Genomic DNA, 22,633 nt, shown 5'->3' with positions numbered 1-22,633 from the left:
GGCTGTCCTTATTACAATATGTTCAACAATATACCAAGTTCTGTAGAGGAAATAATTTTGATATGAACATTATTTTTTATTCTTGATGTGGGTACTGTTATCCTTTTCAGAGAATGTTAAACCTCTCTCTCTTATTGACAAATTTTTCTTATCATCTAAGTCCAATAGCAATAGGTAAAAAGTGAAACTGAAGGAAACGCATTTATATTCTAAATACATGGATTATTATTTTTATTGTGCAATTGTTTTAAGGATAGGAAAGGTAAAGGAATGTTTCCTTGTAATCAAATAATATGAATATTTATTGTCTCACGGTGATTGCTATTTTTCCATGAAATAATACATTTTTTTTTTTTGGAAGTAGTGTATCTGTTGCCTTCTTCACAAATATCTCTCAGGATAAAATCAAGGCTACAGTTATGTACTAATTTTTCCAACAAATGATATTACTGTGCACTTAATTCATAACCTATGTGTGTTTGAAAGAATTTGAGAGTAGATCAGTTTTATAAATAGCACCTATAAACTACAGAATTATTTACATGAAGATTACAGGAAAAATTATTTCATTTCTCCTGGTGGAAGGAAACTATAAACAGCTATTTCAAAGACAATAGGGAGAACTATGCTAAAAAAATAGAAAAGTAAAGATCTGAGATATCTTGTCAATGTAAATGTTTTATTCTAAGTTGCCAATTTAATTTCTTTAAAGGTGACTTTTTAAACTCCAATCAGATTAATCATATGTCTTTGGGTGAGACTATTTTAAGATCAATGCATGTCTTAAAAATTTAACAAAATCTGGTTACCAACTTAAGCATATGGTCTAGACTAGAGTGAGTGTCTTAATTTAGGTTATTTCACCAAGTACATGTGTTCCCAATTTGTTCAGCAGTGGAGAAGTGCCCAGGACCCAAATCTGTACTAACTGGTTGCCCTCGGGCAGTTGTCTACCGCTCAACTACTCTTTTACAACGCTTACTAAACCATATTTAAATATACATATTGGATTTTTCTTTTTCCCTACTATAAAATGTGAGAAAATGCAGTAGTTTTTGTTAAGCATTCATTGAATGAATTAATTCAGTTTGTACCCGGGTAGGTCTCTAAAATTTCCAGTTTTATGTCACAGGATTTTAAGCCAAATTTTTGCTCATAGGATTATAAAAATAAAGATACCTAGTGTATGGTATTTAGGAGTCTTCCTTTGGGGTAGAATAAGTCTCATTAACACTAATTCCATGGAAAAGATATAAAGGGCCTTCTGTTACAGGGAAAGTAAGTTGGTTTTAGACTTGGCGCCTTTTAAAGAATACCATGACGGCCGCCATATTGAGTCCTTTAGTGTATCAGACACTGAGCTAAATGCTTTACTATCTTCACAACTCAATAAGGATTTTGATGCTCCAAGATGTCAACTGCGTTTCCAAAAGCAGCAGGGCTAGTAAGTTGCTGAAATGGACCTCAAGTGGGATCCGATTACCCCCTGGCTTTTCCCTACTCAGCATGCAACAGTGATGTCAATTAGATAATGTGAAATATTCAGCAAGAGATGATGGTTTTGGATAATTTTTTTATTACTTGCTAAAATATGTTTAAATATTCATTAAATTAGAGCAGCAAAAGCTTTTTTTTTTTTTTTTTTTAATGAGGAACAGTTAAAGGGAATTGGAAATAGCTTAGTTCTGACAAGACTTGAGTGAATGAGGGTTTACAGACCAGCACAATTCCTTAAGTTACAGTGGAGGAGGTGCCGGCTGGAAATCAGAAACATCCTTCTGATATCCTTGATTAAATGAAGAAAAAGTCCAGAGTCTTTGCCACTGGGCCTTGATGAATGGATTTGAAACTAGCTGAATGATTTGCCAAAAATCCATTCTTTCTGTGTGCGAGGAACAGATATTTAACCCTCCAAAGATCTTGGGATTGAAAACACCAAGTAAATTTCCTCAATTCGTAAAATTTTTGAACAAATCACATGAAAATAATCTAGTGAAAAATATTCCTAGACCTTTAAAGAAGCTACACTTTTATAATTTAAACCCCTTTGGCTTACAGTATACATTTTCCCCCTTTCTTCAGGTCTGAAAGATATTCTCCAACTAGAGAATCAAAATGAGATTTATTTGCCTGAGAATATCTCCAGTCTTACAAATGGTTTTGTATTAATGACTGAAAATCAAGCAAATCTCTTATGGTTAGAGGATTTTTCTACCAAATTCCTGGTCAGGTTAATAAAGTATAGCAACATTTGGGTTCTGCCTGAATTGTTTTCGGGCAGGTTAATTTTATCATTACTAAAATGCAGTACTTACCCATGAAATTTTTGAAATCCGATCCAGTTAGGAAGTCGTGGCATCACAAAAAGTTTACCAGTCCTTTTAGATAATTTTTTCTTTGAAAACAGTTTACTTTCTAATTCTACTTTGAGTGCAACTAATTCATTCTGTTTTCAGATTTTTAGCACTTTATCCTATTTCCAAAGAGAGCAGGTTCTAAGCAGTCTGCTGGTTTAACATATCTTACTTAACAGTGACTGTGGTTCCATGAGAGCTGCTCCTTTTGGACGAGGAGCACCTGTTACGATGCGTAGGCATATCTCACGAAGACTTTGATTTTCAATGGTGTTCTTGGTTCTTGGCCCTTAGTTAGAAAATCGTACTGAATTCAATAACTATTTTTTTCTTAAAGTCAAAAAGAGACTACATCTCTTTTCAAAAACTGGGCCCCAAAGTTGGTTGTGCTGAGCAAAATATGACAACTTTTAATCAGAATACTTCTAACCATTACTTAAGAATCTTGAAAAATAGGATTCAAAGTATGTTCCCTTTATGCCTTGCTTGGCTATCTTCCAATTTGGTAGAAAATATATGTTTTTATAAAACCTTTTACTGGAGAGTATTCTGAGAGAACTTCCTTTAAAATGAATAAGAAACATCAATACAGCCCTGCTAAGTTGTCAAAAAGCAACCTATGGTTACACTTCATGTTAATAGAGATTTAATGTATGTTCTTTTAATACATTTTGTACCACAGTGGAAAAAAAAAAGTCTGCTGGAAGGAGTGGATCAAGATGCTATACTTGACAGAGAATTCAATAAAAAAATCAATTCTAGAAAATTTCAAGGCTAAACTCGAAATAATCCCCCCTCCAAATTTTAATGCAATTTGAATATTGTCTTCATTTCAAGGTTTCAGCATTGCTGATATATTAATAATATTAGTTATCCTCCTTAATTTTCCAAGCATTCTGTGTAGATAGTTTTTTTTTCCTTATAGTAAACATCAGTGTTTTAAGTTGTATAATAAAGGATGTGTTTGCTTAGTAAGTTCCTATGAAGTAACCAGGATAATAACCCTATTTGATTTTGGCTAAAATAATATTTGCTCATTATATTAAACTGATCACATACTCAGATCTTTGATGGTAAACAAATTTAATTGAAATGTGGGAAAATAAATTATTAGTTATTTAAAATATTCGGAGTTCAACCTCCTTCTCTAAAGCATTTTACTGAGGCATATTGAAATCATATTCTTTCTATGATTCATTTAACTCCATTTATTTGTCAGTTTACCCTTCCAGTTCATCCTAAATATCTTTAGTGAGGACCTATCATATGTTGTATCCTGAGGCTACCCAGATAAATACCACAGTTACATAATTATAGTAGGACAAGTGGTCCAGTAGGATAGAGATACAGTCAAAGAATAATGATGATACAATATTTTTAAATCATGTGTGGAATGATGTGATATCTCAAGGAGGGAGTGAAAGACTTTGCCTGGTTCAAATGCCAAAAGCCATTAAGACTTGGATTAAGATCTTTAGGGTGAGTAGGAATTTTAATTGAGCTGATGGTGGAGGAAAGATCCATCTAGGCGGAGTTAATAACGTGTGATTAGAAGGTTAACACAAGTTCAAAAACCCAAGTCCCTTGTGGTTAAAGAGCAACATGCAAGGGAGGAGTGGGTAGAAGGTGTTGATGGAGAGGCAAGGAAGGGCTGGACCAGACTTTTCTCCTAAGGAGTGTGTTCCTAATTCTGATAATTAATTCCTGACTCTTTTCTTTTCTATAATTATTATCATAGAAGCCATATGTGGTGTAAAGCGTAAAACTAAGGCCCAGTATTATGTGCTTGGCATCTGGTAGAACTGGGAGGGCCTCAGATAGCTTAATTACAAGCTCTCTTCCCCATTCCGCTTCTCCAGACATGGTCCCCCAACCCTCCCTGTCAAACCAACCAGGTGCAGTGTGTACTTATTCAGTCAAGGTGACCACAACCTTCTAAGGAACTAGGGACATCTCCCGTGATCCTACAAAGCCTGCCTCCCACAGCCCCTGGGTGTTCACTCTTTCCTGAGCACAACTTTTCTGTGGCCCTCTCTTCCCCTGGGCCATAACTACCTCTGAGTATTAAACTCTGCTTGATTTCACCTGCCCAGTGTCACGTATTCAGGGCTCTCTAGCACTGTAGAGTGGGAATCCCTTCCCCTCCCTCACCCCAACCCGCAGGGTAAATAGGAAGTGGTTAGAACACCATGTCAAGGAAAAATTAAATTGTCTGAGCAGCAGCAAGGAGTTGTCTTTAGGATGTTTTCTGTTCCCTGCTATCTATTATGCATAATTAATTTTAAGTAGGAAGGATGGAGGAGGAGAAGAAAAAAGATTATGCATAATTAATTTTAAGTAGGAAGGATGGAGGAGGAGAAGAAAAAAGATACTTTAGTTATGGTAGGAAAAAGGAAAGCTCAAGCATTCCTATTAGGTGACCGTAGCTAGTGTTTTATATTTTATTTAATGTAAAGGAATGGATTTTGAAAAAATAGCTTCCAGACAATTTCCTCTGTGTTATTGAAATAAGGGAGCTAGCTTAACACAATAAATATTCATTTTCTCCCATGTCGCAATGGAGTACAGCTCAGCTTGGTGATTCAATGTGGCTCAGTGATGTGATCTGTTTCCATCTCGCATTTTCAGGTATCTGAAGAAAAAAGAGAGAATGATGAAAAGTCATACCATCCTTAAGTGACTTTCATCAGAAGTTATGAATCACCTTTGCTCACATTCATTTAGGAAAAGTCAGTCACAAGCCCTAAATTCTTAAGTTCAAGGAAATGTATATCCTTGCCTGAGAAAATGAAGTAATTTGGTGAACCTTAGCCTTGTCTAGCATGATATCCAAATTAGTGCAGGGAAAAAATAAATTACAGTAAATTTAATTTATTAACTTTAATCAATTAAACAATTCAAAATATGAATAAAAATTAAATAGAAAAAGTGAGACAAAGGTAAAACAAATATATTTTAGAAACAAATGATAATAAATGTTAGCTTATATTGAAAGATATGTTACTAGATCAGATTAAGAAATGAATTCCAGACATTCATAAAAAACACTGATTTCTAATGTTTGGATGCAGAGAGTTAGAAATAAAAAGGCAACGATATACTAAAAAGTACTAATAAAAACATTTGATTGTATCAGGCAAAATAGAGATTAAGACCCAAAATACTGTTACAGATATGGAGAGACATTTCATAAATACAAATATTTAATTCATGAAGAAGGTATGCTTCTTCTAATTATGAAGGTAGCTAACAAAATGACTTAAACTATATTGAGCAAAATTGCTAAGATCACAAGGAGAAATTAGCAATTATGTCATTTTATGATTTCAATTGTTAATAAGCATGCATAAGAAGGCAATAAAGCTAAACATGAATGATTTGGAAAAAAATGAAAAATTCTGATCTGATAGGTACATACACATGCACATAGAACTCTGCAGTCAACAATTAGAGAATAGATATTATGGAATATTTCATAAAACTTACCATGTCTTATACCATAAATCTCAAACTACATAAGAAATTACTATTTTGAAGAAATTCTTTGGTTCTAACTAAATAAGTAGTAATTTAAAAATTGGATGAAAAACTTATATTCCTAAAAATTAGAAAGAGAAACTACTTTTAAGTAACTCATAAGTCTAAGGAAACGTAATGGAAGTATTTTAAAAATTTGTTTATCATTGTATAATAGTGATCATATACATATCGCAACTTGCAGAATGCCACAAAAAGGATTCTTTGGGGGAAAAAAGGATAAATCCAAAGACAGAGGGCTTCCCTGGTGGCTCAGAGGTTAGAGGTGTCTGCCTGCAATGTGGGAGACCTGAGTTCGATCCCTGGGTCGGGAAGATCCCCTGGAGAAGGAAATGGCAACCCACTCCAGTATTCTTGCCTGGAGAATCCCATGGGCGGAGGAGCCTGGTGGGCTACAGTCCATGGGGTCGCAAAGAGTCAGACACGACTTCACTTTCACTTTCACTTTCACAAAGACTATAGAAAGAAGTAAATAGTGAGTCATAAGCAGAAATGACTGAAATGGAATGAGTATGCCAAAGATCAAAGCCAAAAATTAGTCCAGTTAAGAGATTAGAAATGGATAATCCTACCTGGAATTTGATTAAGAAAAGAGCAGGTAGACACAAATATTAGACATGATGAAGGAGAGAGACCAAGATTGGCAACATGGATGGCTTCTGAACTCCTCTCCTCCCAGTGACAGGCTGAATGTGCAAACTGCACATGGAGAAACTCCCCCCGAGAGAAATCCAGAACCCAGCTGAGTGACTCCAACATCTCAGATTAATAAGAAAATACCCAGATCAAACCTGGCAGGAAAGGCTGAGATACACTCTTGCCATTAACCCTGCCCCTGGTACAGTGCCAAACAATTGGGAGGGCAACTCCAGCTCCCAGTTCCTCCCTTAGGTTTTAGGCTGAACATCGAATGTCCCAACTTTTAAGGTTCCCACCGAAAGGAAAAGCCCCTCAAATGTTTACCTTGAAAAGCCAGTGGGGTGCTGATAGGAACTACAAGCTTTCTTATATTGGAGGTACTAGTTCCACAGCAGAATGTAGACATTTGTGGGCAATGCCTCTGTGTCAGACAGTAGCTCATGAAATGATTCAAAGATTATCCTTCTTGGAAACATTGAGACATCCAGAGCTTTCTTTGAATTCAGACTTTACTCTTTGTATACTTGACTAAAAGCCTCACATGAGAACCATTTCATTTATTATCACTAGGCACTAGACGAACCAGCCAAGACGGACAGCATTTCCAAGGACAAGACCTTAGACCCACCTCTGGAGGTAATGGCTTCAGATCCACCCCTGCTTTTGAAATACAATCCTAAAACTCTTTGCTAACCCAGTACCTGGTTTCAATTCTTCCAGTTGTGTTCCCCTGCACAGCTCAGGCAGCAAACTGAAGAGCTCTGTGCTACCATTGATAAGGTCTTACAGGATTCCTTGTCTATGGTAATGCCTTAGACTAGACCATGCAATTCAAACCTTTGCTTCGCTTCACTTCATTTCCCTCTGCTTGACTAGGCTGGGTGCATCCTAAGCTTGTCCTTTTTTTTTTTTTTTCCCCCCTAGCATTCTTCTGATTCTCCTTCAAGTTCCCTGCAGACTTTGTTGGGTTCTGACACAATCAAAGTATGTATATATATTTAATATAATTTACTCAATCATAAGAGTTACTAGGTTAATGATTTTTTTAAAATAAAGGCCAAGGCCCAATAGTGATTTGGGAAATTAGTGGACTGCGACCAACATTGTATTTTTTTGTGTATGTGTTTTTTGTTTGTTTGTTGTTAGCAAACAGCATTTTAAAAATAGGATAGGAAGAGAGTCCCCTGGTGGTGCAGTGGATAAGAATCGCCTGCCAGTGCAGGGGACACAGATTTGATCCCGGATGTGGGAAGATTGCACATGCCATGGAACAACTAAGCCCCCTGCGCTACAACCACTGAATTCATGCTCTGCGGCTCACAAGCCACAGCTGATGAGTTGGCGTGCTGCAATACTGAGGGTGTGTGTTCTAGAACCCACAAGCCACATCTGCTGAGACTGTGTGCCTAGAGCCTGTGTTTTGCAACAAAAGAAGCCACCACAATGAGAAGACCAAGCCCCGCAACTAGAGTAGCTCCCACTAGCTGCAGCTAGAGAAAGCCCACATGCAGCAATGAAGACCTCAAACAGCCAAAAAAAAAAATAAATTAGAAATAAATTTTTAAAAGATAATGTGCTGATGATTATTTTAAAAATATAACAGTAAGAATAGAAACTATCCATCAGACTCTATTATTCCAACCAGTGGGTAGATATTGTTGATATTGCTTTCAATTTGTTTACATGTAGAGGTATAGGCTTGTGTGTATAGGCTGCAGAAAAATCTATTTCTGCCTCTAGGTTACATTCAAAACGGTTTGGAAGCCAAATGTGAGGCTATGTTGTCGTATGTTGACATTTCAAATACGGAATTGCATGTAGAGTTTGTGGCTTATTCTAATCAGAAATCATAGCTTCAGTCCTTATGTAATTCACAACCCTTAGACTTTGAAGAAATGGAAAATGAGGTAAGATCTTTCATTAGTCTAATGACTGATGAGATAAGAGTTTTCATTAGTCTAAGAGCTTTCAGTTCAGTTCAGTTGCTCAGTCATGTCTGACTCTTTGCAGCCCCATAGGCTGCAGCACGTCAGGCCTCCCTGTCCTTCACCAATCCCCACAGCTTGCTCAAACTCATGTCCATCAAGTTGGTGATGCCATCCAACCATCTCATCCTCTGTCATTCCCTTCTCCTCCTGCCATCGATCTTTCCCATCTTCAGGGTCTTTTCCAGTGAGTCGGTTCTTTACATCAGGGGGCCAAAGTATTGGAGCCTCAGCTTCAGAATCAGTCCTTCCAATGAATATTCAGGATTGATTTCCTTTAGGATGGACTGGTTTGATCTCCTTGCATCCAAGGGATACTCAAGAGTCTTCTCCAACACCACAGTTCAAAAGCATTAATTCTTCAACACTCAGCCTTCTTTATGGTCCAGCTCTCATATCCGTACATGGCTACTGGAAAAACCGTAGCTTTCACTAGATGGACCTTTGTCGGAAAGTAATGTCTCTGCTTTTTAATACACTGTCTAGGTTGGCCATAACTTTTCTTCCAAGGAGCAAGGGTCTCTATTTCTGGAATTCTTTTCTTTTGGTTGACTAAATGTATTTCCTTGTTCTTTGGCTCAGAGAGACTGAATCCTGGATACTTTATATTATTTGAGGACTCTCTTGCCTGGAAAATCCCATGGACGGAGAAGCCTGGTGGGCTGCAGTCCATGGGGTCACTGAGAGTTGGACATGACTCAGTGACTTCACTTTCATGCATTGGTGAAGGAAATGGCAACCCACTCCAGTGTTCTTGCTTGGAGAATCCCAGGGATGGCGGAGCCTGGTGGGCTGCTGTCTATGGGGTTGCACAGAGTTGGACACGACTGAAGTGACTTAGCAGCAGCAGCAGCAGCAAAGCATTAATTGTTATTATTAAATATTTAAATATTTCCTTCTTATCATATAGCCATTTTCATTCATTGGGATAAAATATTACATTTCTCCAAATTATTTTTTTGAATACTTTGTATAGATCCACTTATCCAAATTTTAAAAATGATTGTGTTTTTTTTTTATTGTTAATTGTTAGTTTTTTAGGCCAGTCTTATTTTGTCTCTTGGAATTAGTATAAATGCTTTTTTGCCTATTCTTTTTCTAAATTGGAATTATATATATATATATATATATAAAGTAGATTGCATTTATTTTAAATTTTTTAATTAGAGTATAGTTGACTTACAATGTCATGTTTAAAGTAGATTTTAAATGTATAGAATTGCCTATGATTAAAAGTATTCCCAACTTCCAATTGGACTATTATAGACAAATATCCTTTAATAATGACATTGAAGCCAGGTGATTAATCATTGTCAGTATGAAGAATTGTATTTCCATAGAGAGGACCTGCAAATAGTTACACCTTCTCTATTTGTAATCTATTTTGTTGTATATTCTTTATATCTTTTAATCTAAAGATGGAAAGTTTTGATTTGCCAGAGTTACAGAATAAGTTTTAGGTATTTTTTTCTTTTCATTTGTTGAACATATAAAAATAACCCATATTACATTAAATGTAACAGGGATAGGATTTAAGAAATAATGTGAGTAATCATCTATATTATTTATTTATTTAACAAATATTTAATGCTTATAAGTTAAAACTATATTGTTCCAGGCCATTACATTTAAGGCAAGTATTTTATTTAGCAAATATTTGTTAGTGACGGGCTTGGCATTGTGAGGCACCGTGGTGATAAGGGTGAGTGAGGCAGAGTAGCTTGACAAGGGTATTTAGTTGTTTTCTTAATTGAAGTATAGTTGATTTACAATGTTGTGTTAGTTTTTCAGGTTATAGCACAGTGATTTAGTTAATATATGTATATATATTTATATAAATGTATCTATATTTTATATAAATGTATATACAAATATATATAAATGTATATATAAATATATATATTTATGTATAATATGCACAGATATTCTTTTTCAGATTCTTTTTCCTTATAGTGTGTTATAAAATATTGAGTATAGTAGTATTATATTGGTATTATACAGTAGAACCTTATTTTTATCTATTTGATACATATTAATAGGAGTGTGTGTATGTTAATTCTAATCTCCTAACGCACCCCTCCCCCACCCACTTTCCCCTTTAGTACCCACAACTTTGTTTTCTATCTGTGGATCTGTTTCTGTTTTGTAAATAAATTCATTTGTATCTTTTTTTTTAAATATGCCACTTATAAATGATATCGTATGGTATTTGTCTTTGACTTGCTTCGTTTAGTATTATAGTTGCTAGGTCCATCCATGTTGTTGCAAATGGCATTATTTCATTATCTTTTGTGGCTGAGTAATATATTATTGTATATACGTACCGCATCTTGATCCGTTCCTCTGTCAGTGGACATTTAGGTGCTTTCATGTCTTGACTGTTGTAAATAGTGCTGCAAAGAACATTGGGTGTATGTATTTTTTCAAACTAGACTTTCCTCTGGATATATGCTCAGGAGTGGCTTGCAGGATCATATGGTAGCTCTATTGTTAGTTTTTTAAGGAATCTCTGTAATGTTCTCCATAGTGGGTGCACAAGTTTACACTCCTACCAACAGTGCAAGAGGGTCCATTTTCTCCACTCTGAGGGGTGTACTTTGGATATAGCAGTCTGAAACTAGGATTCAAACTGAGACCAAGATGGAGAGAAGCCAGTCATGTAAAGATCAGGGATAATAAATTTCAGGAAGAGGAGTAAGTATTTGCAGATGTCCTGACAGGAAAGAGCTCAGTGTGTGTGTGGCGAAGGCCAGTGTGGCTGCAGTATGGTAAGCCCAGGGTGGACAGTGGGAAAAGAGCTGAGAAGACAGGGGCGGGGCTGGTGAGGACACTTACACGCCATGGCATGAAGTTTGAGTTCCATGGGAAAATGTGAAGATATCAAAATATGGGGGGAATAATAGGAAAGCACTGAGAAAGATCCTGATGGCTGCTGTGAGGAGGCTACCGAGGCCAGGAGGAGCAGTGACGGTGGTCTCGATGGAGTGGGCGCAGAGGAGTTGCAGAGAAGCACGAGGCGGAGAAGGCAATGGCAGCCCACTCCAGTGCTCTTGCCTGGAAAATCCCATGGACGGAGGAGCCTGGTGGGCTGCAGTCCATGGGGTCGCTGAGGGTCTGACATGACTGAGCGACTTCACTTTCACTTTTCACTGTCATGCATTGGAGAAGGAGATGGCAACCCACTCCAGTGTTCTTGCCTAGAGAGTCCCAGGGACGGGGGAGCCTGTTGGGCTGCCGTCTAAGGGGTCGCACAGAGTCGGACATGACTGAAGCGACTTAGCGGCAGCAGCAGAGCTGCTGGAAGAGCTCCTGGTCTCTGCATCAAGGGTAGGCAAGGAGATATAACATGGAAGATGAAGAGGCTATGTTTGTTTGGACAGGATAAATTCAAGGTGTGTGTCAAGCAGGCCTTAAGCCTGTGTATCTGGCAATGGTAGGAGGGCTGGGGAGGGGTGACTAATACTTGGATGTTGTGGGCACCCTGTATGAAGATCCCAGGAAGGAAACATGGTGGGTCCAATCAAGGAGAATGGAAGTCCACTCTGAGAGCAAAGTCAGGGCAGCGTGGCAGCATGGAAGCTACAGGAGCACAGCATTCAAGAGAATGTGAACGTGGTGACAGCTGCCAAGAAGGGAGAATAAATAAGGCTTCAGTAGGTTTATTAGATTTGACTCTGATTTTGAAACTATACTGTTGTTGCTTATGTGTTGTTCTTTCTTACCTTTGCTATTTTTCTAGCCTTTATTAGCATATACAGACCTTTCGAACTTAGTAGTGAAAGTCACTCAGTCGTGTCCGACTCTTGTGACCCCATGGACTGTAGCCCACAAGGTTCCTCTCTCCATGGGATTCTCCAGGCAAGAATACTGGAGTGGGTTGCCATTTCCTTCTCCAGGGGATCTTCCCGATCCAGGAATCGAACACATGTCTTCTGCATTGCAGGCAGATTCTTTACCAATGGAGCCTTTTGAACTTAAGGCTATTTTTTTTTTTAATTTATTTAAATTTTTTTTCAGTCAGTTCAGTCATTCAGTCGTGTCTGGCTCTTTGTGATCCCATGGACTGCAGCACGCCAGGGCTCCCTGTCCATCACCAACTCCCTCAGTTTACTCAAACTCATGTCCATTGAATCGGTGATGCCATCCAACCATCTGATCCTATGTCATCCCCTTCTCCTCTCACCTTCAATCTTTCCCAGCATCAGAGTCTTTTCCTATGAGTCAGCTCTTCGCATCAGGTGGTCAAAGTATTGGAGTTTCAACTTCAGCATCAGTCCTTCCAATGAACATTCAGGACTGATTTCCTTTAGGATGGACTGGTTGGATCTCCTTACAGTCCAAGGGGCTCTCAAGAGTCTTCTCCAACACCAGAGTTCAAAACATCAATTCTTCTGTGCTCAGCTTTTTTTGTAGTCCAACTCTCACATCCATACATGACTACTGGAAAAACCATAGCCTTGACTAGACAGATCTTTGTTGGCTTTTTATATGCTCTCTAGGTTGGTCATAACTTTTCTTCCAAGGAATAAGCGTCTTTTTATTTCATGGTTGCAGTCACCACCTGCAGTGATTTTGGAGCCCAAAAAATAAAGTCAGCCACTGTTTCCACTGTTTCTCCATCTATTTGCCCTGAAGTGATGGGACTGGATGCCATGATCTTTGTTTCCTGGATGTTGAGCTTTAAGTCAACTTTTTCACTCTCCTGTTTCACTTTCATCAAGAGGCTCTTTAGTTCTTATTCACTTTCTGCCATAAGGGTGGTGTCATCTGCATATCTGAGATTATTGATATTTCTCCCAGCAATCTTGATTGCAACTTGTGCTTCATCCAGCCCAGCGTTTCTCATGATGTACTCTGCATAGAAGTTAAATAAGCAGGGTGACAATATACAGCCTTGACGGACTCCTTTTCCTATTTGGAACCAGTCTGTTGTTCCATGTCCAGTTCTAACTGTTACTTCCTGACCTGCATGCAGGTTTCTCAAGAGGCAGGTCTGGTGGTCTGTTATTTCTGTCTCTTTCAGAATTTTCCACAGTTTATTGTGATCCACACAGTCAAAGCCTTTGGCATAGTCAAAAACATCTATGTTTTTCTGGAACTCTCTTGCTTTTCCCATGATCCAGTGAATGCTGGCAATGTAATCTCTGGTTCCTCTGCCTTTTCTAAAACCAGCTGAAACATCTGGATGTTCACAGTTCACATATTGTTGAAGCCTGGCTTGGAGAATTTTGAGTATTACTTTACTAGCGTGTGAGATGAGTGCAATTGTGTGGTAGTTTGAGCGTTCTTTGACATTGCCTTTCTTAGGGATTGTAATGAAATCTGACCTTTTTGAGTCCTGTGGCCACTGCTGAGTTTTCCATATTTGCTGACATATTGAGTGCAGCACTTTCACAGCATCATCTTTTAGGATTTGAAATAGCTCAGCTGAAATTCTAGCTCCTCCACTAGCTTTGTTTGTAGCGATGCTTTCTAAGGCCCACTTGACTTCACATTCCAGGATGTCTGGCTCTAGGTGAGTGATCAGACCATCGTGATTATCTGGGTCTTGAAGATATATATGTATATATTTTAATAGTTCTTCTATGTATTCTAACCACCTTTTCTTAATATCTTCTGCTTCTGTTAGGTCCACACCATTTCTGTCCTTTATCAAGCCCATCTTTGCATGAAATATTCCCTTGGTAGCTCTAATTTTCTTGAAGAGATCTCTAGTCTTTCCCATTCTATTGTTTTCCTCTATTTCTTTGCACTGATCACTGAGGAAGGCTTTTTTATCTCTCCTTGCTATTCTCTGGAACTCTGCATTCAAATGGGTATATCTTTCCTTTTTTCCTTTGCTTTTTGACTTCTCTTCTTTTCTCAGCTATTTGTAAAGCCTCCTCAGACAGCCACTTTGCTTTTTTGCATTTTTTTTCCTTAGGGATGATCTTGCTCCCTGACTCCTGTACCCGATGTCATGAACCATGAAACATCCATGTTTCATCAGGCACTCTGTCTATCAGATCTAGTCCCTTAAATCTATTTCTCACTTCCATTGTGTAATCGTTAGGGGTTTGGTTTAGGTCATACCTGAATGGTCTAGTGGTTTTCCCTACTTTTGACACTCATAAAAATTATATTTATTTTTTCTGGAACCATCCAGGAAAAAAAGAAAACAACCAGAGAAGAAAATTTTAAACCAAACCTACTTTTTCTTTTTTTAATTTAATTTTCTGTACACCTTCTTTTATTTTTTAAGTCCCTTCTTTTTTATTTTCTAAATTAAATTTAATTAATCAATTTTTTAGAGTATTGTTGCTTTACAGTGATGTGTTAGTTCCTGCTGTGTGATAAGGTGAATGTTCAACGTGTATAAATATATCTGTTCTTTGAATTTTCTTCACATTTAGGACACCACATGGAAGGCTGTTCTTTTTAGTCTTGTATGAAAGCAGAGATCTGATAAGCACAATGTATATGTAGTTTTTCCTCCATGTTTTCCTAGATATATACTTTTTTAGTTTTTAAATTTTAATATTTTCTATTACTTTTTATCTTTCATAGGCTCTTATTTTCTTCAAGACAGCATTTTTCTGAATATCACTTTTATATTTAATCTGGAATTCTGTTGATCTGGGACCTTAAGCCATTAACAATTATTGTAATTCTTCTTATATTAGGATGAGTTCCTGCTATCTTAGTGTATATTTTCTACTTAAAATGTTTTCTTTTGGATATTTTGACATTTATTGGTTTGAAAATGAAGAAAATTTCCGTTTGCATTTTTGTTACTGTTCATAATTACAAGTAAATTATTAAAAACAAAATTGTGCTGATTTTCCTATCAATTTTCAGACTTACAAATGTATTTTTCCAAAATTAAATACCACAGCATTTTCCACTTTCCGGTTATAATCAAGAGCTCTATGTATGTACATATATACACACACAGTTTGTTAGTATCTTTTGGACCTCTATATTTGAATTTTAATGATGATATTTTTCTTGATTTATTCTTTATTTAGATACTTAATCTTTATTTAGATCCTTATTTCTGAAAGATTCATAGATTTTTCCTAAATTTCTTTTTCTTTTTTTTTAACTCCTGCTGAAAAGTGTATTCAGTAAGAGTTTTTGTATTGATTCTATTGCCTGTATTCCTGAGATTAGCATTATTTTACCCTTTCTTTTAAATTATAGCTTTGCTAGATATAAAATTATAGGTCCCCCTTTCTCAACAGATTTTTGGCCTAGATTCTTTCTTGTCGACAGCATAACTTGTGAAATATTTTGTCCGCATGATATTTACTCCGCCACTACAGAGTGATCATTCACAGAGCAGCCCTGTAATCTTTTAGAATTTTGTCTTTGTGATGTTGCTGATTTTTCCTATTATGTGTCTAAGAGTGTGTGTGTTTTCTTCTATGTATCTGAGTTGATCCTCTCTTTAGCCTTTCATCTGAAGTTTTCAGTCTTGTCCTCCCCTTACATTTAGGATATTTTTAGTCATTACTTTTTCAAATGTTTCTTTCCTCCCAGGGCTCTCACTATATGATTTCGTCACTTTCGTTTCTATATTCCATGTCTTAATCTTTATATATATTTTTTCTATTTATTGTTTCCTAATTCTTCCAAGAAGATTCCTTGGTCTAATATTCCAGTTCAAGAATTTGTTCAGTATCTATTCTATTCTTCAGTCTTTATGTTCATTTCTTTATTGTAGCTTATATAATTCTGTTTTAAAAGTCACGTTCATTGAGGTATAATTACCCATTGTAACATTTACCCATTTAGTGTACAGTTCTATGAGTTTTGACAAAGCATGTGGTTATATAACCACCACCACATCCAAGATGCAAAACTTCCATCAAATGAGGCAGTTTCCATGTGCTGTTTTGTAGCCTATTTCTCCCTGCAACCCAGGTTCACTTGCATGTGAAAAAGTGAAAGTGAAAGTCGCTCAGTAGTGTCCGACTCCTTACAACCCCTGTATATTCTCTGGGACAGAATACCGGAGTGGTATGAAGTTAATCATTCAAAGTTAATATCCCCTTTCCCTTCTCCAGGGGATATTCCCAACTCAGGGATGGAACCCAGGTCTCCTTCATTGCAGGCAGATTCTTTACCAGCTGAGCCACAAGGGAAGCCATGTATCCATAGCTAATTCTTCATTTGTATTGTAATATACTTGATGTATAAATTTATTTCATAATTTATAATGAGATAAGTTAGCTTGATTGAGAAAGTTCCTCTAGCCATGTTTTGCATCTCAAGTGGAAATTTAGGGGAAATATATAATATGATCCATCTATGCTTTTATTGTTAGTTTTTGTGAGTTTGTCACAAGGAGAGAAAGAAGCAAGATAAATTAAGATATTGAAACGACTGAGAATATGAAGCATATGTAACTGAGCTGGGAAGGCTCATTAATTTTGAAGTCTCAGTGAGGCTGAAGAAATGTGTTGGGATATTTGAGAAATGAAGATGGTAGATGGGAAGTAGAGTTCTAAAAGACAGATGTGAGAAATCAAATTTCAGAAGTTTTCCATTTTATTTGTGAAGGTGACATCTAGGAATAGCCTTGGGAGCTGAGGATTGAAACGGAGCAGATGAGGATGTTTTGGGAGTTCAACAGCTCAAAGAATTGAGGGGTAGAGACTTCTGTGTGAATTCTGAAATTGCGTGAGAAACTGTTATGATCCATGAGTGAACGTCATCAATAAATAAGATATAATTTCTTCAAAGCTGATTGATAACAACAATGAAGAGAATAATAAAGTAAAAGTAAAGCTTAGTAAAATAAATTTCCAAAAACAGAAGGTTTTGTATAGAAAAGATGGAGTACTGGTTAGAAAGTCTTAATAGGAAAAGAAAGGTGAACACATATCCTACAAGTTGAATCTTTTAATATTTTTTTGATTACTTCAGTAGCATAATTGTTTTTATTTTCATACAGATGCCTACAACTCTTCCAAGAGCAGCTGGTCGAGAAACCAAATATGTAAGTCACTTTATAATTATACATACTGCTGTTGTAATGGGTGCCTGGGCATGCTTTGGAGAGAACTCAATTATACAACCATTTGAACTGAACTGGTTGAATTTTTCATAAATGGAAGAGATAGGATGATATGATTGGCCCAGAGGTGGAAAAATCAGTTATTTCAGGTAAGTATAGTGACTGAATTCCTTCTTAAGTGAGGTCTTACTTATCTGATTAGTTTGGCTGAATCAAACAGAACTCCAATACCTGCTGTCTGTCTTTCTAATTATCAATGCTTAGATAGTATTTTAATTTTTGTAATGATTTATCATACTTATTATGATAGAGTCCACTCATATACTTGAAATATTAAGATTTGTCTATTTCCAATGGGATTGCCAGTTTGGTTGATTTTGACTAGTTTGCTGCTTTCTTGCATTTAAACTTTTAACAAAGAAATCAGTCCCACTTTTGAGCAAAAATGTATTAATAATGAGCATGTAGATATAACCCCCCCTCCACTTGATTCAATAAGTTGTGGCGAGCTGGCTCTGAAGGTGCTAGATGCACACACGTAGTTTCACCCCATTCCTACTCTCCATTCACCAAATAAACCATCATGCAGTCAAATTCTGCATCTGACCAAACATATTCTGGTGTAAATAAGACTGTTTCCTAAGGAAGTGTTTAATATTTAGTTTAAAGCAAACCAGCAAACTATTTCCTTTTAATTTATATGTTCGAGTATCGTCATCATCATTCAGAGTCAATTAGTAAATATAAATTTTGTGACCAATCTTCTTTCAGTGTATACATTTCTGCCTTCATTTGAACCTTCCCAAGGCAGATAATGAATTGAGTGAAGTTACTGAGCTTCATCACATTCAGGAAGTGATGTTTAGGGGATATGGGTAGGAACACTGCTTAGAACATCATTTAGAAGTTTCACTGTTATTTTCTATTATTCCTGGAAGTTATTTGAAGCAAATACTTTAAAAAGTGGAGGCATTTGGTAGCTATTTGATATTGTTGGTTTTGTTCAGTCGCCCAGTCGTGTCCGGCTCTTTGCAGACTCCATGGACTGCAGCATGCCAGGCCTCCTTGTCCCTCACCATCTCCTGAAGTTTGCCCAAATTCATGTCCAGTGTTGCTGCTTGCTCCAGAATTCTGGAAAGTCATTTAACCTGTCTGTGCCTTAGATTTTTTTAAATCTATAAAATGGAATTCTCCAATGGCTCAGCAGGTAGAGAATCTGCCTGCAATGCAGGAGACATAGGAGACTCGGGTTCAGTCCCTGGGTTGGGAAGATCCCCTGGAGAAGGAAATGGTGACCCACTCCAGTGTTATTGCCTGGAAAATTCCATGGAAGAGGAGCCTGGTGGGCTACAGTCCATGGGGTCACAAAGAGGCAGATACGACTGAATGACTAACACTTTCAAAATTGGGATACTAATGGTTGATGTAAGATTTACAATGGTTAATGTATGAAAAGTCCTTAATATAGTCCTGACACAGATATGACTCAATAAATGATTGTTCTTCCCTTGCTTCCTTTTTTCCCCTTCATCTATGTCTCTCCAGTTCTCTTCCTCCTCTTTATCTCAGGAAGACTGGATGCACCATGATTTACCTAGTTCTTTGATTCTTTAGTTGAATGTAAGAAAAGAAAGTCCTTAGAGATGTTTCTATACTTTTTGTGATTAAGACATTCTACGAAAGCCAGATCCAAGAAAAAAATAGCTAGAATATTCCATACTCTCTCCTTTCTTTCTCATCTACTCTTAGTTTGCACCCAAGTCTGATTTAGGCTCATTTGAGATAAGGATGCCTTCTTCCATCCCTCCAGGGGATGGGTAATTTGATAGCAATGGCAATAATCCTACGGGGGCTGCTTCAGTCTCCATAGTTAGAGGCTATTTCAAATTATTCTTCTGTCAGTTATCTGACTTAATTAAAGGAGGTTAACATTTGCCCCAAACTTTGTGGCAGCATTTGAATCATTCAAAGTTAACTGAAGTTAACTGAATCATCAAGTAGATTTAATATAGACTCAAACAAATATCAATTCTTACTCAGATAAGATTCTTGACTTTGATTAAATTTGGTTTCTTGGAGAAGATTTGTTTTTTACTTTCTCCTACAAAATGACATTTGAATTGTTTGTGACACCTCAAATATGTCCATGTCTTTTGGAAGACTAGATGGGTAATTTTACAATGGGATGCAAAAACTAGTTTCTGGTGCCATCATAGGGAAGTCACACTTGTAAATATTTGGCTTTAGTTATTCCATTTCTTTCACTTATTCCATTTATTACCACTAGACCATTCAGGTATGACCTAAATCAAATCCCTTACAGTGGAAGTGAGAAATAGAGGGATGAGATCTGATAGATAGAGTGCCTGATGAACTATGGACTGAGGTTCATGACATTGTACAGGAGACAGGGATCAAGACCATCCCCATGGAAAAGAAATGCAAAAAAGCAAAATGGCTATCTGGGGAGGCCTTACAAATAGCTGTGAAAAGAAGAGAAGTGAAAAGCAAAGGAGAAAAGGAAAATATAAACATCTAAATGCAGAGTTCCAAAGAATAGCAAGAAGAGATAAGAAAGCCTACTTCAGTGATCAATGCAAAGAAATAGAGGAAAACAACAATAGAGGGAAAGACTAGAGATCTCTTCAAGAAAATTAGAGATACCAAGGGAACATTTCATGCAAAGATGGGCTCGATAAAGGACAGAAATGCTATGGACCTAACAGAAGCAGAAGATATTAAGAAGAGATGGCAAGAATACACAGAAGAACTGTACAAAAAAAAATCTTCATGACCCAGATAACCACGATGGTGTGATCACTCACCTAGAGCCAGACATCCTGCAATGTGAAGTCAAGTGGGCCTTAGAAAGCATCACTACGAACAAAGCTAGTAGAGGTGATGGAATTCCAGTTGAGCTATTTCAAATCCTGAAAGATGATACTGTGAAAGTGCTGCACTCAATATGCCAGCAAATTTGGAAACTCAGCAGTGGCCACAGGACTGGAAAAGATCAGTTTTCATTACAATCCCAAAGAAAGGCAATGACAAAGAATGCTCAAACTACCACACAATTGCACTCTTCTCACACACTAGTAAAGTAATGCTCAAAATTCTCCAAGCCAGGCTTCAGCAATACGTGAACCGTGAACTTCCGGATGTTCAAGCTGGTTTTAGAAAAGGCAGAGGAACCAGAGATCAAATTGCCAACATCCGCTGGATCATGGAAAAAGCAGGAGAGTTCCAGAAAAACATCTATTTCTGCTTTATTGACTATACCAAAGCCTTTGACTGTGTGGATCACAATAAACTGTGAAAAATTCTGAAAGAGATGGGAATATCAGACCACCTGACCTGCCTCTTGAGAAGCCTATATGCAGGTCAGGAAGCAACAATTAGAACTGGACATGGAACAACAGCCTGGTTCCCAATAGGGAAAGGAGTATGTCAAGGCTATATATTGTCTCTGCTTATTTAACTTCTGTGCAGAGTACATCATGAGAAACGCTGGGCTGGAAGAAGCACAAGCTAGAATCAAGATTGGCAGGAGAATATCACTAACCTCAGATATGCAGATGACACCACCCTTATGGCAGAAAGTGAAGAGGAACTCAAAAGCCTCTTGATGAAAGTGAAAGAGGAGAGTGAAAAAGTTGGCTTAAAGCTCAAGAAAATGAACATCATGGCATCTGGTCCCATCACTTCATGGGAAATAGATGGGGAAACAGTGGAAACTGTGTTAGACTTTATTTTGGGGGGCTCCAGAATCACTGCAGATGGTGACTGCAGCCAGGAAATTAAAAGACGCTTACTCCTTGGAAGAAAAGTTATGACCAACCTAGACAGCATATTGAAAAGCAGAGACGTTACTTTGCCAACAAAGGTCTGTCTAGTCCAGGCTATATATAGTTTTTCCAGTGGTCATGTATGGATGTGAGAGTTGGACTGTGAAGAAAGCTGAGTGCTGAAGAATTGATGCTTTTTCAAAAAAATAAATTTATTTGTTTTAATTGGAGGCTAATTACTTTACAATATTGTATTGGTTTTGCCATACATCAACATGAATCCACCATGGGTGTACACATATTCCCAATCCTGAACCCCGTCCCACCTCCCTGCCTGTACCATCCCTGTGGGTCATCCCAGTGCACCAGCCCCAAGCATCCAGTATCATGCATCGAACCTGGGCTGGTGATTCGTTTCTTATATGATATTATGCAGGTTTCAATGCCATTCTCCCAAATCATCCCACCCTCTCCCTCTCCCACAGAGTCCAAAAGACTGTTCTATACATCTAAGCCTCTTTTGCTGTCTCGCATACAGGATTATCACTACCATCTTTCTAAATATCATATATATGCATTAGTATACTGTATTTGACTGTGGTGTTGGAGAAGACTCTTGAGAGCCCCTTGGACTGCAAGGAGATCCAACCAGTCCATTCTGAAGGAGATCAGCCCTGGGATTTCTTTGGAGGGAATGAAGCTAAAGCTGAAACTCCAGTACTTTGGCCACCTCATGAGAAGACTTGACTCATTGGAAAAGACTCTGATGCTGGGAGGGATTGAGGGCAGGAGGAGAAGGGGGCAACCAAGGATGAGATGGTTGGATGGCATCACTGACTCGGTGGACGTGAGTGTTAGTGAACTCCGGGAGTTGGTGATGGACAGGGAGGCCTGGCGTGCTGCGATTCACGGGGTCGCAAAGAGTCGGACACGACTGAGCGACTGAACTGAACTGATTCCATTTACTAAATGATTCTGACATTTCTTTTCAGGAGAAAAATGAAATTTTGGAACAGAAGTCTTCCTTAGTTATAAGCCTTAATCTTATGTGAACAATTGATCTTAAATACAGTATACCCTGATTTTAAAAAAGAATGACATCGGAATATTTTCTTTTTAAAAACTTATTACATTGAAAAAAATGGAATTTTATATTGATGTGTAGTTGATTTACAATGTTGTGTTAGTTTCAGGTGTACAGCAGAGTGATTTAGCTATACACAGATCTGTCCTTTTCCAGTTTCTTTTCCCAAATGGGTTAGTACAGAGTACTGAGTAGAGTTTCCTGTGCTTTATTTTAGGTCCTTGTTGATTCTCTATTCTATATATTCT

General features: G+C 37.4%; 1 protein-coding gene across 50 annotated transcripts in view; it reads left to right on the top strand.

The window, feature by feature from the left end:
- MLIP (muscular LMNA interacting protein) overlaps nt 1-22,633 on the top strand; it is a 297,548-nt gene that overhangs the window by 189,158 nt on the left and 85,757 nt on the right. For 25 of the 50 annotated variants that reach the window (XM_060403032.1, XM_060403071.1, XM_060403067.1 and 22 more), the window contains 4 exons: nt 7,101-7,166; nt 7,251-7,334; nt 7,455-7,514; nt 17,454-17,498. In XM_060403032.1, the coding sequence (XP_060259015.1) occupies nt 7,101-7,166; nt 7,251-7,334; nt 7,455-7,514; nt 17,454-17,498 (255 nt within the window). The remainder of the gene's footprint in view (nt 1-7,100; nt 7,167-7,250; nt 7,335-7,454; nt 7,515-17,453; nt 17,499-22,633) is intronic. The other 25 variants (XM_060403072.1, XM_060403068.1, XM_060403052.1 and 22 more) reach the window with 3 other exon arrangements.

This window comes from Ovis aries, chromosome 20 (genome assembly GCF_016772045.2).
Source record: "Ovis aries strain OAR_USU_Benz2616 breed Rambouillet chromosome 20, ARS-UI_Ramb_v3.0, whole genome shotgun sequence".
Classification (NCBI taxonomy): domain Eukaryota; kingdom Metazoa; phylum Chordata; class Mammalia; order Artiodactyla; family Bovidae; genus Ovis; species Ovis aries.
This window is presented reverse-complemented; position numbering and strand designations above follow the sequence as displayed.